This window comes from Rhopalosiphum padi, chromosome 2, assembly GCF_020882245.1.
Source record: "Rhopalosiphum padi isolate XX-2018 chromosome 2, ASM2088224v1, whole genome shotgun sequence".
Lineage (NCBI taxonomy): Eukaryota > Metazoa > Arthropoda > Insecta > Hemiptera > Aphididae > Rhopalosiphum > Rhopalosiphum padi.
Window position 1 is genome coordinate 75,507,121 of NC_083598.1, and position 12,564 is coordinate 75,519,684.

General features: G+C 31.8%; 1 protein-coding gene across 3 annotated transcripts in view; it reads right to left on the reverse strand.

Annotated features, from left to right (window-relative positions):
- Positions 1-14: 14 nt before the first annotated feature.
- Positions 15-12,564, reverse strand: part of LOC132919451 (probable serine/threonine-protein kinase kinX) — a 30,796-nt gene continuing 18,246 nt past the window's right edge. For 2 of the 3 annotated variants that reach the window (XM_060981078.1, XM_060981080.1), the window contains 8 exons: positions 5,272-6,079; positions 4,766-5,206; positions 4,268-4,709; positions 3,982-4,176; positions 3,309-3,475; positions 2,399-2,491; positions 2,145-2,321; positions 15-928 (listed from right to left, as the gene is read on the reverse strand). In XM_060981078.1, the coding sequence (XP_060837061.1) occupies positions 887-928; positions 2,145-2,321; positions 2,399-2,491; positions 3,309-3,475; positions 3,982-4,176; positions 4,268-4,709; positions 4,766-5,206; positions 5,272-6,079 (2,365 nt within the window). In that variant the 3' untranslated portion in view covers positions 15-886. The remainder of the gene's footprint in view (positions 929-2,144; positions 2,322-2,398; positions 2,492-3,308; positions 3,476-3,981; positions 4,177-4,267; positions 4,710-4,765; positions 5,207-5,271; positions 6,080-12,564) is intronic. The other variant, XM_060981079.1, reaches the window with a different exon arrangement.

Consider the following 12,564-nt stretch of genomic DNA (forward strand, 5'->3'; position numbering starts at 1 on the left):
AGAAATACACTTGATTCTTAATATGTTCCAATAAAATATTATTTTATATTCCATTCTTTGAATTAGTTTGTTATAATATAAACACCATAGTGTATACATACAACTTTCAATACATGGTTTTATCCACATTTTGAATGTGATATTAGGGTTTTAAATTTAAATAATATTACAAACTCAGAAAACTGAATAAATAAAAAAGAAAAAAAAAGTATAAATAATAAACAAACAAACAAATCCTAACAACTAATCAATCAATTTACAATACAATATTATAACAAGAAATGGAAACCTTAATGGTTGGTAAAAATAATTTAAATTTTTTTTTCATTTTTTTTTTTAATATTTTAAGCAGGTGCACAAGTTCATGAGTATTCAAAACAAAAATTATGAGCCACTAAAATTTGTCTCCATTATACATTTAAAAAAAAAAATTGTACTTGTATCAATTTAATAACAAGCATACAGTGGGTGGTTTAATTAACAGTCATTGACCCAACAGTATTTTACGTATTCAACATAAGACTCTACGACTCTAACACACGCACACACAGTTAAGCTAGTGGTGGAATTAGGAAATTATTAAGACATATTATATAATATAATTTATAAAAAAAATAATATATACACATACATATAAATAGGTATATAACAGTTTGTCAGTTCCTAATAAAGATTAATTTGATGTGCATAATTGTAAAACATTCACACACATATAGAACATTTATACGTGAATATAGTGAATTGACTTAGATTTACACCAAAGGTCTTTACTCTAGACCAAAGTCAATTACTAAAACAATTTTGGTAGTCAGCTACCAGTTTCAAATTATTTAGATTAATCTTTAAGAGATCTTTTTTGGCACAAATGTCACGTTTAAAAATGAATTTAACCGCTACAGACTTCTGAATGATCATCCCAAGCATCGATCTGTAAACAAAATAAATTTACATTTACATTTTATTTAACAAAGTTGATATTTACTACATGACAAAACTAAAAATGTATTGTATTAAATTATTTATTTTATACATAGATATTAGTGATCAGTTTCTTTAATATGAAATTATTTTATTTTATTCTATTTAATTTGTAGATAAGAATATATATTATTGAAATAGTTCAATATTTGTTATAAATTATAATATGACAATAGTTATTTATTATTAAATACTTATGCACAATAAAAACTAAACAAATAAATAATTATCAAATATTTTGATATTTTATAATTTAATGTTATTTATTATTTAGTTTTCACTAATTGAAAAAAAATCATGATTTTTATTTATTATTATTTTATATACATTTTTTTTATTTTTAATCTTTATCAACTATTACAATCTAATATTTCTAAATAAATTTCAATTTAAATAATGTGCATAACACTGTTAAAAATTTAAATTATTTATTGCTTAAATAACATATTTAACTTTTTTTTTTATTATTTATTTATATACTATTTAGGCTATAAATTATTATTATTTTTTTTACTGAACTATAATTTTAGGTTTCATATTCATCAAGTATTTTTATTAAAAAGTTATTTGTGTAGCAGGAAACATTTTTTAAGTTTCAAAAGAAGAGCACGTTTGAGCATTACAATTTTTTAGAATTCTTTATGAATATAGAACATATTAATTAAAATAATAAATATAATTATTATTCTCGTTATTATTAGTTGTTTATCCACAAAAGTAATGTCATTTGAACTGGTTACTTTTAAATAAAATACAAAAGTAATGTAACAAATTACATTTGATCTTAACCTTTGATAAACGCTAGCACTATATGAATATCAATGGATACTATATTAAGGCAAATAAAATTATTTAATAATATATTTTGCAATAATGCCTGTATTGCATTATTACAGTGGTCTGGAGTAAATATTTATCCAAGGCTTATGGTCAAAGGTTAAGAAACAAAAAAAGTTATCTAGTTACATTATTTTGTTACTTGTAATTACAAAAATAATATTTTATTTTTATCTGTACATGTAACAAAACATTAAAATCAAAATTAAGTAATGTAAAATTGTTAAAAATAATAACTAATCAAGAAAGAAAATATTTTACTAAAATTTTTGTAAATTAATATTATTTGAATAACAAAAAAATCTAAAATAAAATTTAATATAACGTACTTGACAGTCTTTGCTGCAGTACCATTGATTGCCACATCCAGCACAGACAAACTGTGCTGGTTTTTGCATACAACCTTGACACTGTGGAGCACTAGATGGAGAGTTTGCATTCATAACATCTTGTCCTTCATCAATAACCAGTCTATCAGATGCGTCTTCATCATCTACTTGAGCAGGCTAAAAACAAAAAAAAAAAAAAAACAAAACAAAATTAACAACACTATTGTTAATACTTTAGAGCAGGTTAATCTTACAGGTATATTTGACGAACAACTGGGCTTTTGTTGAAAAGTTGAAGACATTGACGTACTTTGAACTGGTGTTATAGTTATTTCATTGCGAGATTGCTAAAATAAAAAAAAAATTTTTTTTAAAATTATTATTCCCAATACTTTTGATCCCAACAAAGTGTGTACAAAATAATTAAGGGAGTTCAGTGTTGGTTATATTTTATTTTTTTTAATCTTCCCTGTTTCATCTGATGTTATAATTGTTATTGCTATTTTGTTATGGAATATATTGACAACAATTAGACCACTAGGCCCAATAACCTAATTAATTTGAATGTTTAACAATATTCATAATTAGATACCCATATGTCTACAATTTATATGTCTTTATTTGATATTGGGCAAAATAAAGTAAGGGATGTATTTTATTATTTATTAGTTTTTAACAATGTTAACTTTCATGTAAAGCCGACCTCCAAAATTTGTATTTTAGTTACTTTGTAAAAAATCTTATCTAGATCATAATTAAGCAAAAATATATTTCATTTTCTGTAAATATAAGAAAAATTATTGATAAGCCATAGAAAAATATTAAAGAAAAGTCAGCGTATTAGTTTTAACTCATTCAGTTTTATTTTTAGAAAGTTATGTTTCTATAATTCATTATTTTTTAAATTAAATATACTTCAATTATGCACATATGAGTGCATCTCCTAAAACCCAATTCTGTAATTTTTAAAGTACATTAATTGTATATCATAGTAATTTTAATTTTTACAAAAAAAATTTTTTTCATCCAACTTAAACCAAATTAAATATGGATCTTATTTGAATGCTATTGTAAATATGTAATTGAACTTATAAATAGTTAATAGATATCATTTAAAAAAAAAGGTTTATGTTATTGTAAAGGAATAATTTAATAAGTAATTACTGCATTAGAAGACACAACAGTAGCTGCAGGTGCTTGACGTTTTCCTCTACTTTGCTTGCAACGTTCTGGTGCAGTTAAAAGTCTTGCTAATGTAGGTGAATAATTGGTTGGAGGGTGTGACATACTAAGTGGTAAATGGTGTGTACCAGCGCCTTTAGTTAAAATTCCTATAATATAAAAGTAATAGTTATCACAAAAAATATATCAAATCAATAGGCACAGAAAACCAAATAATCAATAATGAATGGTCTTCTTTCTTTTGAAAATAATTGTCAATCTACTAAGCTTACACTCATTTGGATACTATATTGATAATATCTTGAACTTGAACTTTTTAAATTTTATAAGGACACAATTATTTACATATTTTATTGTTATTTTCATATTCTTAATCCTACTATAAATATAAGCATATATTTATATTACAAAATTAAAAGTTATTTTTTGTTCAGCTTATTGTTGAATGTTGATCAATAGTTAAATAATATTCAAAATTAAATCTCTCACAATATCATGGTTCAAAAAAAAAAAAAAAAAAACTAAATACTTAAAATGAGGTATCATATTCAATCATATTTCCATGATATATTCTGGACTATCAATATTATGATAGGACAAAAATTGCAATCTTAAATAGAAATTTGGAGGATTGAATCTCAATGATGAAAATTACCATGTAAAAGAGAAGTTGGCTGTGGTTGCTGTTGCATTTGTTGTTGTTGCTGTTGTTGTTGTTGTTGCTGCTGCTGCATTGGCTGCGAAACTGGATGCAGTGTAACTTCTGGAAAAGCAGGAACATCTTTAAAACGATTATGTTCAGACCCATGTTCCATAACATTGTTTGGAACTCCATGGGTATTTGTGATAGCTGAACAAAACACAATATTTTTTAAATATTCAAATTCTGATAAAATGCAATCATTAAATAGGTAAGGTAATTAACCTATTATATAACTTACTAGTTTTAAAATTCCCATCACTGGCATGGTGAAGTGGATTACCAAAACCCATAGGATTTGGATAACGTAATGGAGCTGAAGATGTTGGTACTGAAAAATCATTGGCAGTCGCCTTCCGACGGCCTCTTTTAGTCACAGCTGTTTCAGGATTCTTTGATCGATGATCAGCAATAATCAGCTTAACATCTAATATAGGACCTTGACGGCCTTCTTTATGATTGTTAGCTGTAGAAGGCTTAGGCAGTATAGGTCTTTGAACGCGGTTGGTGCGGTTCACCCTATCTGACAATATCCATTCATTGGGTTGAGCATTAGCTGATGAAGCGACTGGTGTGATACTAGTATTAGGTGATGAAGAGGCATAAATACTCTGTTCGTAACTATTTATTGTAGACTTTTCAAGTTGACTATCGCCACGGTTGTCAATAATATCTAAGATATTCTGTTGAAAAAAATTAATTAGAAATTAATAAAATAAATTAAATTGTATTAAAATACCTTTTCACTTAGTATATGTTCAGGCTGACTTAAATTAATTTGAAACATTTCTGGCAAATTCCAGTCTTTGCTATTGTCTGTTTTCATAGCATCAAGTTCTTTTAGTTTAATCATCAATCGTTCAATAATTTCTTCTTTGAGTTTTTGTAACCTGATAAGGGTCACTAACTCGTCACGTTTAGTCTGTGCTATTTCCGTGATTACCTTTATTTCATTTTGTATTTTTTCTACATTCCTATTTAATTCAACTTCATTTTTACCACTTGACTGTACGATATTCTTGATCAATCGTTCTCGTGTATCATCTTTTAATAATGGTGTATCTTCATCAGATCGTAACTTTTTAATTTTAGGTAAATCATTATCGCTACTTGCTCCACTTACAACACTAAGTTCATCGTGACTCGCAGCAGACCTCTTGCGTGCAATTGGTTCATCTATCTGAAAATGACATAATAATTAAGAAAAATTTTCTATACCTAATGAAATTTACATTTAATTAATACCTGCTTAGGTGAAAGTGTATCTGTACTAATTTCACTAGACATATCCTCTTCTTCAAGAACTTTACGATTCACTTTTTCAGATTTTAATTGTTTTTCATCTTCACTAAGTTTAACTTCTCCATTCACTGGATTTGTTTCTTCTTCACTTTTCTTCAATACTTCATTACTAGTTGTAATAATTTCATCCTTGTGATTTTCTTTCCCATTAATAGACTTTTCTATTTCTTGAGTTTCGACATCTTCAGTGACTTCTGGTTCATCAACTTCTGAAGATTCTTTCTTAATAACTACATCTTCATTAGTTTGATCTTCAGTTTCATCAATTTCCATAAGCTTGTCATCTTCATCTTTGTCATCATTTATTTCAGGACTATCATTTTTAGTTGTAGAAGTTTCGTCGTTAATAGTTTCTACAGATTTTTGTTCCTCAGACACCCCATTTTTCACAATTTTATCAGTACTTTTGGACAAGGGTTCAGTCTTGTTTTCTGGATCTTTTTCTTTGTTATCCTTTTTTTCTTCTATTTTTTCTTCATCATCTTCATCTCCATGGTCTTCTTCGTCATTTTCTTCTTCTTCTTCTTCTTTTTTAATTACATGTTCAGAGGTTTCATCAGCTTCTATAGAATTGTCTACAATAGTCCCATTCAACTTTTTGTGACTATCACCATTTACTTTTGTTGTGGTTTCCAAATCATCGGTCTTTGTATCTGAAGGACTAGTGTCAACAGACATTTCGCTGTTTGCACAATCATCTGCCGGGATCGGCATGCGGCTAATTTGCATCTCGTCTTCTATGGTGAAATAGCTGGAAAAAAAATTAAAATTGATCATTGAAACGTCTTTGCAAAGAACAAGAAAATGATATTGGCGATCACTACAACAACCTTATGAATATAAAAAAAAATTTAATTCTAAGATAAAAAAAGATCTTTAATGTCATGTCTCAATCATACTATGACAACAAATGGCATGTAGTTTATTAATCAGAGATCAATTACATATCTTATTATGCAAGTTATGTACTATTCGTTGCTTATATTAGACTTTCTTATCTAACAAATTATAGCCAACTAACAGCTCAACGACCGTAGTGAGTACACACTCACACACACACACACACATTGAATACATGTCCAATGACTAGGAAGGACCTATGTAACCTGGCAGGGCAGATGACTGAGAAGCATAATAACACAATACCTATAATAGTACCCCGGCTGCAAGTCGACCAAACCAAAACGACAAATAAACCGAAGCAGGACGACGGCGTCTACGACCCGTTCCAGACAGGTCGAAATCCTTCAACGTTTTTGATCTATCCAAAGGGCCCCTCCTACGAACCGGACGACAGACCTGACACACATTCGAGCGGATCACGACTACAGAGATATAATGTCGCGGACGGAGTACGAAAAATGGCAGGAAAAAAATAATAAAATTAAAAGCCCGATTGCGAGTCACACTTTCGAGAAACAGTACCTACTCCACGCACACGGCGAGAGCGTAATGAATTCATCACTGCGGTCCAGTTTCCCATTCGACTCGCACAGTTCGTTTACCTCGGCGGCGGCGGCGTGCGCGCGCGGTTTGTCCTACTTAGACGCCGTCGTCGCCGTTGCAGCAACGACAGCGGCTGCAGTCGTCACGGCCACACGCGCGCGAAAATAAAAGCGACATGCTCATAACGACAAAATCATAATAATAGTAATAGTAATAGTAGTAATGATAAATAACAATAACAAAAACAACAATAATAATACCAAAAATCTGTTAACATACGTACCACACGCGCACGACACACGGTTATCAAAATTCACGACACATGGTAAGGCGGCCGACGTGGGTAGATAACTGTTAAAGAGACGGTCACACTCGAGAGTCTCACGAAAACTGTCGGACGCGAGACGAATGATTACGCGATTTCCGACACAACGACAACAAACGGATACGGCAAAAACACCGATCGAGCAAAAATCGACAGGAAAAAAAAAAAAATCGCGTAAAAAACGACGACGGAAACGGCACCCTACGCGGGAGCGGACACGACGACACGAACGATCCGATTGGTCCGAAGGAATCGCGCACACAGCGAACGAAACCGTAGGGACGGCGCGCAGCGGCGGCGGCGGTTCAAGGCTATCGGTGTGCGAGCGGAGGTGACGGACGGCCGCGACCACCGAGAGAGAGACAGGACGAGAGCGCGCGCGCGCGCGATAGACGGTCGACGGAGCGAGTGAGACGGCGGCGGCCGTGCCGGTGTGACTGAGAGAGCGAAGCGATCGTCGGTGGACGGACGGACGGACGGCCGAGCGAAACGGATACCGCGCGCGCGGCATTCAGGCTTGCAAACGTCGCGGGCCCGCATTACCGTGCCGCCGGAATCACGACAGTTTTCACGGCGGACTTAATGATAATAAAATATTACGCTTATATGGGTCGAGGCCTTTGCCGGTTCTTATTCCGCCGCGCAAATTCGGCCACCAGACGATGTTCTCGTCGTCACTGTTACGATGCGCATAACGTTATACTCGGCAGCAATACTGGTGTAACAGGTACCTACGATGGAAAATATCCGTTTTTGGGAGGGGCTCTTCGGTCGCACTCCCGCGGCCTCCTGTGCGGCAGCGATAGCCGATAGGACTCTGCGGACTGTGAGTTCCGTACGGGAAACGGGAAACAGTGGAAAAAATCAAAAGCGGAGAACACGCCTGAGCCGATGCGTTACAAACGAGTGGCGGTCTCGAATCGAGCGGAGGTCGTTCGGAGGAAAACGCTTTTCTTCGACGTCTACCCTGCCCGGAGAATTTCGAACAATCCCACACTCGGCACTCCCACGTCATTACAACGGCCAGCCATGTCTCGAGGTTTGAGTCACCACTGCCGCGTGATACGCGTAGCAGCTGCAGCAGAGTCGATTCCGATAGCGCGCACGACGCGTACGGAACATTATAATAATAATATTATTTATTATACGTTTCGTGCGCATCGTTCGCGGCAGCCGCAGACGCGATTTTCAGCGAAATGCCGTTCGGTCGGACGACGCGCCGCGTGTGTGCGCGCGTGCGGTTGCGACGAAGGGCAAAGCAAGGACGTTGCCGCCTTGCCGGGACCGTCGTCGTCCGAGGCAGACGCGCAAAAACATTTTTACCCGACGACGACGACGACGCCGCAACCACCGAATAGGCGGAGCGGTCCGCTTGACCTTGAGCGAGACCTGCTGCACTGCGCATATTATTAAAATATATATATATATATATATATTATTGCATACGCGTAAATACCGCATAGGCGCGCATACCACATGCCACGGAGACGTCGTCGGCGGCCACGTTGGTGGTATATTATAATATTTAGTGGGTATATTCGGTGGACGGTGGTGACGGCGGCGGCGGCGGCGGTGATAGTCGGTGGAGGTCTACCAAAAAAAATTTAGTCACCAGTTACGTTTTTTATTTTTTTTTTTTGACATTATGTATCTATAATATGTTTAGCGAGTTACGTAATATACATAATATAGGTACCGATTATTATACTATTTGTATATGTTGTTTCATTAAATTCGTCCTTTTTCGGACGACACCCGACATCGCGACGATCGGCCAACGAGATCTCTCTATACGACAATAATATTGGCTACGCGAGTGTTTGATATTTCATTATAATATAATAGGTACAGCCAGAAGTCACACCTGCAGCAGTGCATACCTACCCCCACTGCAATTTCATCCCCAGGACAGGATTTCCTGGCGATTTTACCGCGTTTCTCTTATATCCTGCTTTCGAAAATGTCATACATTATTATTGCTATAGTGTAGGATGTATTCTCGACCGTTCTGCGTATATTATAATATTATATTATTGTTGAGAAATAAATAATTGTTTTTTGTTTTCAAGACGAAAACAAAATGAAAAGTGTTGCGTAATGGTTATTTTTATGCTGTCGTCGGCATCCCTCGTTGTGCTTTTTAATATACGTATTTCTTACCCATCAACGACCAACACATGAAATAACAATAATAATTATATATTAATTACTTATCAAACGTCTCACAATACACCGCTTTTTTTCCCAATATGTCGAGTACTTATATATATAGTTATATACAAGTATTATAATAATATAATAAGCGTGATGCGTGCCTCAGAGGCACTACCTCTATTAGGTTTATATAGGTATGTAATCTCAAACTACGAGACGAAAAGAAAATTAGTAGACTATGATAAATAAAATTCCTACAAAAAAAGATAGAATTCCTCTGAACGAAATCTGTACGACTGTACAGTTTAATTTGATCCTTGTCGATTAGCATGTTTACTGTAATATTATAATATTATTATATTGTAGTCATTACTACAAGTAGTCCCTTTTGAATAATTGTCCGCTTTTTACATGTGATACTGTCAGCATAGCTGATAGTAAACAGTATTTTTTAAATAATGTTTGACTTTACAAATTTTCAAGACAAATATTAAAAATGCATTAATTTAGACTTGAATAATTTATTATATGCATGGATAAAAGTCTATAATCTTATATATAGTTATATTATAGGCCCGCGACAGCGCGTGGCGTTGCTGTTAGTTAGATAAAGGGACCCTCTCACCACTATAGGTATAACTGTGGATAATTACAAATACTAATCGTTACATTCAGTTCGATAAAAATATATTGACAAGCCACCTCTCATGTCAACTTGTTCGTGCTGTACAAACTGAAAACACGTTAGTTTAAAATTGTTGACTGAGTATATTCTTACACGTGTCTCGGTCCGTAAACTTCTGTAGTACACTCGTTATTAGTATATTAAACTATAGGAATTTTATCTGGCCCGTAGACAAGATATTTATTTTTATTAATTATTAAGTATTCTTATGGTAAATTAAATGAGATTTTTGTTTTTGCCTCTACTTACTTTAATTAAACAAGTACCTGCTTACATTATAATATTAAATATTGATGATTATCAAAAACTTTTGAATTTCTTATTTGCCTCTCCTAAAATATTAATTTATGAACTCTGCCATACTATAGTATTATAATACATCCTTTAAATCATAGGTTATAAAAATATTTTCTAAACATCTTAAATATTTTTATTAAAACTGATTAATTATGTCCTATATATTTAATAATTTATTAATAATGTATTAGATACGCGTCTACTCAATAGTCTCAATATATTTTATTAGTATAATCAGCTATGTACATTTGTGTAAATTAAAAATTTTTTCATCAAAAGATAATCTTTAGCCATAAAATATGTTGCTACGTATTAACTTTTACTAATTCATCAAATACTACCTACTTTTATTCCAAACAAGTAAACTTGCAAATTCAATTTTTTAAACTATTGTATTGTGTTGTTTTGTCCATTGTACGAATGTACTATGTAATAATATAATAATAATCTTTTATGAAAGCAACTATTAAATAACATTGTATAAAATAAGTACTAACATCAATTTATATTTATGAACTTAAACTACCCCAAGGCAGTGGCACCGCCACGGAAATAACACTTTCAAGCTTGCACCCAATTATTATTTAGATGAGTTATATTCTGTATTGTATTATATTACTAGTGTATGCAAAGTACCAATTTCCCTCACTCCTATCTGCAAACGGGCAACGGCTACACATTATAACATTGTATATTAAATGGAATTTATTTAATAGCCAATTATAGATACGATTCAATTTATTTTATTGAAGGTATTATCAAATAGTAAATTAAAAGTGAATTTGAAGCTAAATAAAGCAAATTTAAAATAAATATAATAATCGGATGTTTAAAAAATAAAAATCTTATACATCTTTCATAATAATAATAGTGAATAATCCTATACTCTCTTATTCCTTAATCCTTAGTATACCACCATAATTTTGCGACGAATAAGTTTTCTTACACAGTTATTTAATATGAAGTATCAAAACTAGAGCTTAACGACTTTAAAAAATGTTAAAAATGTTGAACATCCTGAATTAAACTCTAATGGTGTAGGTACCTAAAACATTGTATTTTATTAATTATAGATTAATGAGTACACATACCAGTAATGGAACTAGGATTTTGGAGCCCCGATAATAAAAAGGAATTTCTTGGACCTTAAAATGAATACCTAATAATTTTTATATTCAATTATGTATTTGTAAAAAGTTACTAATTATTTTTTTATCAATTTAAATGATATTTATTCTAGTATTCAAATATAAATAAAGAAATTAACAATAAAAAAGTTTTTTTTTAATAAATGCAATTTAACACAAAATAAAAAAAAAATAACAAATATACCCATCCGCCACCATTGGCTGTATGCTTATAAAATTTATATTTTATGTGTTTGTATTTATTTATAAATATCTTTATATTACTTGAGAATATATATACTATATAATACTCCCCAATACACCCGGGACTTGCGTACTATCCTTGTAAACATAATTTATGAGTTATTTTTTTAACAATAAAGTTGATTTAACTGTATTATTATCAAACAAGACTACAAGAGTATAATTTAATTGAAGTTGCTATTTCTTACAAATAAGTAAGAGGTTTAAATTTAATTTTTTAAATGATTATCCGTATATCCAATACAATGATCATAGTACATATAAATATATCAATACATGGATAAAATTATAAAGTATAAATCGGACTTTATATTATTAAGTCTGATAGTATATAACCAAGGTCACAAACAAAATAAATAATATTGCCAATATTGGTACATTTGTATTTTAGTTTCTATAATAGTTTATATTATTTTATATCTAAATATTTCATTATTCCCGCATTCTCATTACACTATTATACAGAGTAGGAAGCATGAGACATCTGTCCTTTGAACCCGGCCCCCTTTGAAACTTGTAGTGACCTAATGTTTGGCTGTGCCATCCACCCCGGTTAATGCACCACTGATACAAACTCTACAATCTACAATTAATTTAATACATTTTACCAATAAATTATATAAGTATCTATTTACTTCAGTAATTCAGAGTCAACTATTTTAATTATTACTTATTAGGAACCTAAACTATACTTAAATGCAATTATAAATTGATATAATTTATACAACGAGTTATGGCGCTTTATAACAGTTTATTATACGTTAATATAATAAAACATAATATATAATACGTGGAAACTAAAAGTAGGTGTCATTCAGCATCACCTACGCGTGCAATGGGTATTTAAAACTTTAAAATGCGTTTTTAATTTCAAAAACTTAAAAAAAAAACCCCGTTTTATATATCAAAAGTTTAAAACACCATCAATCACGTAGGAA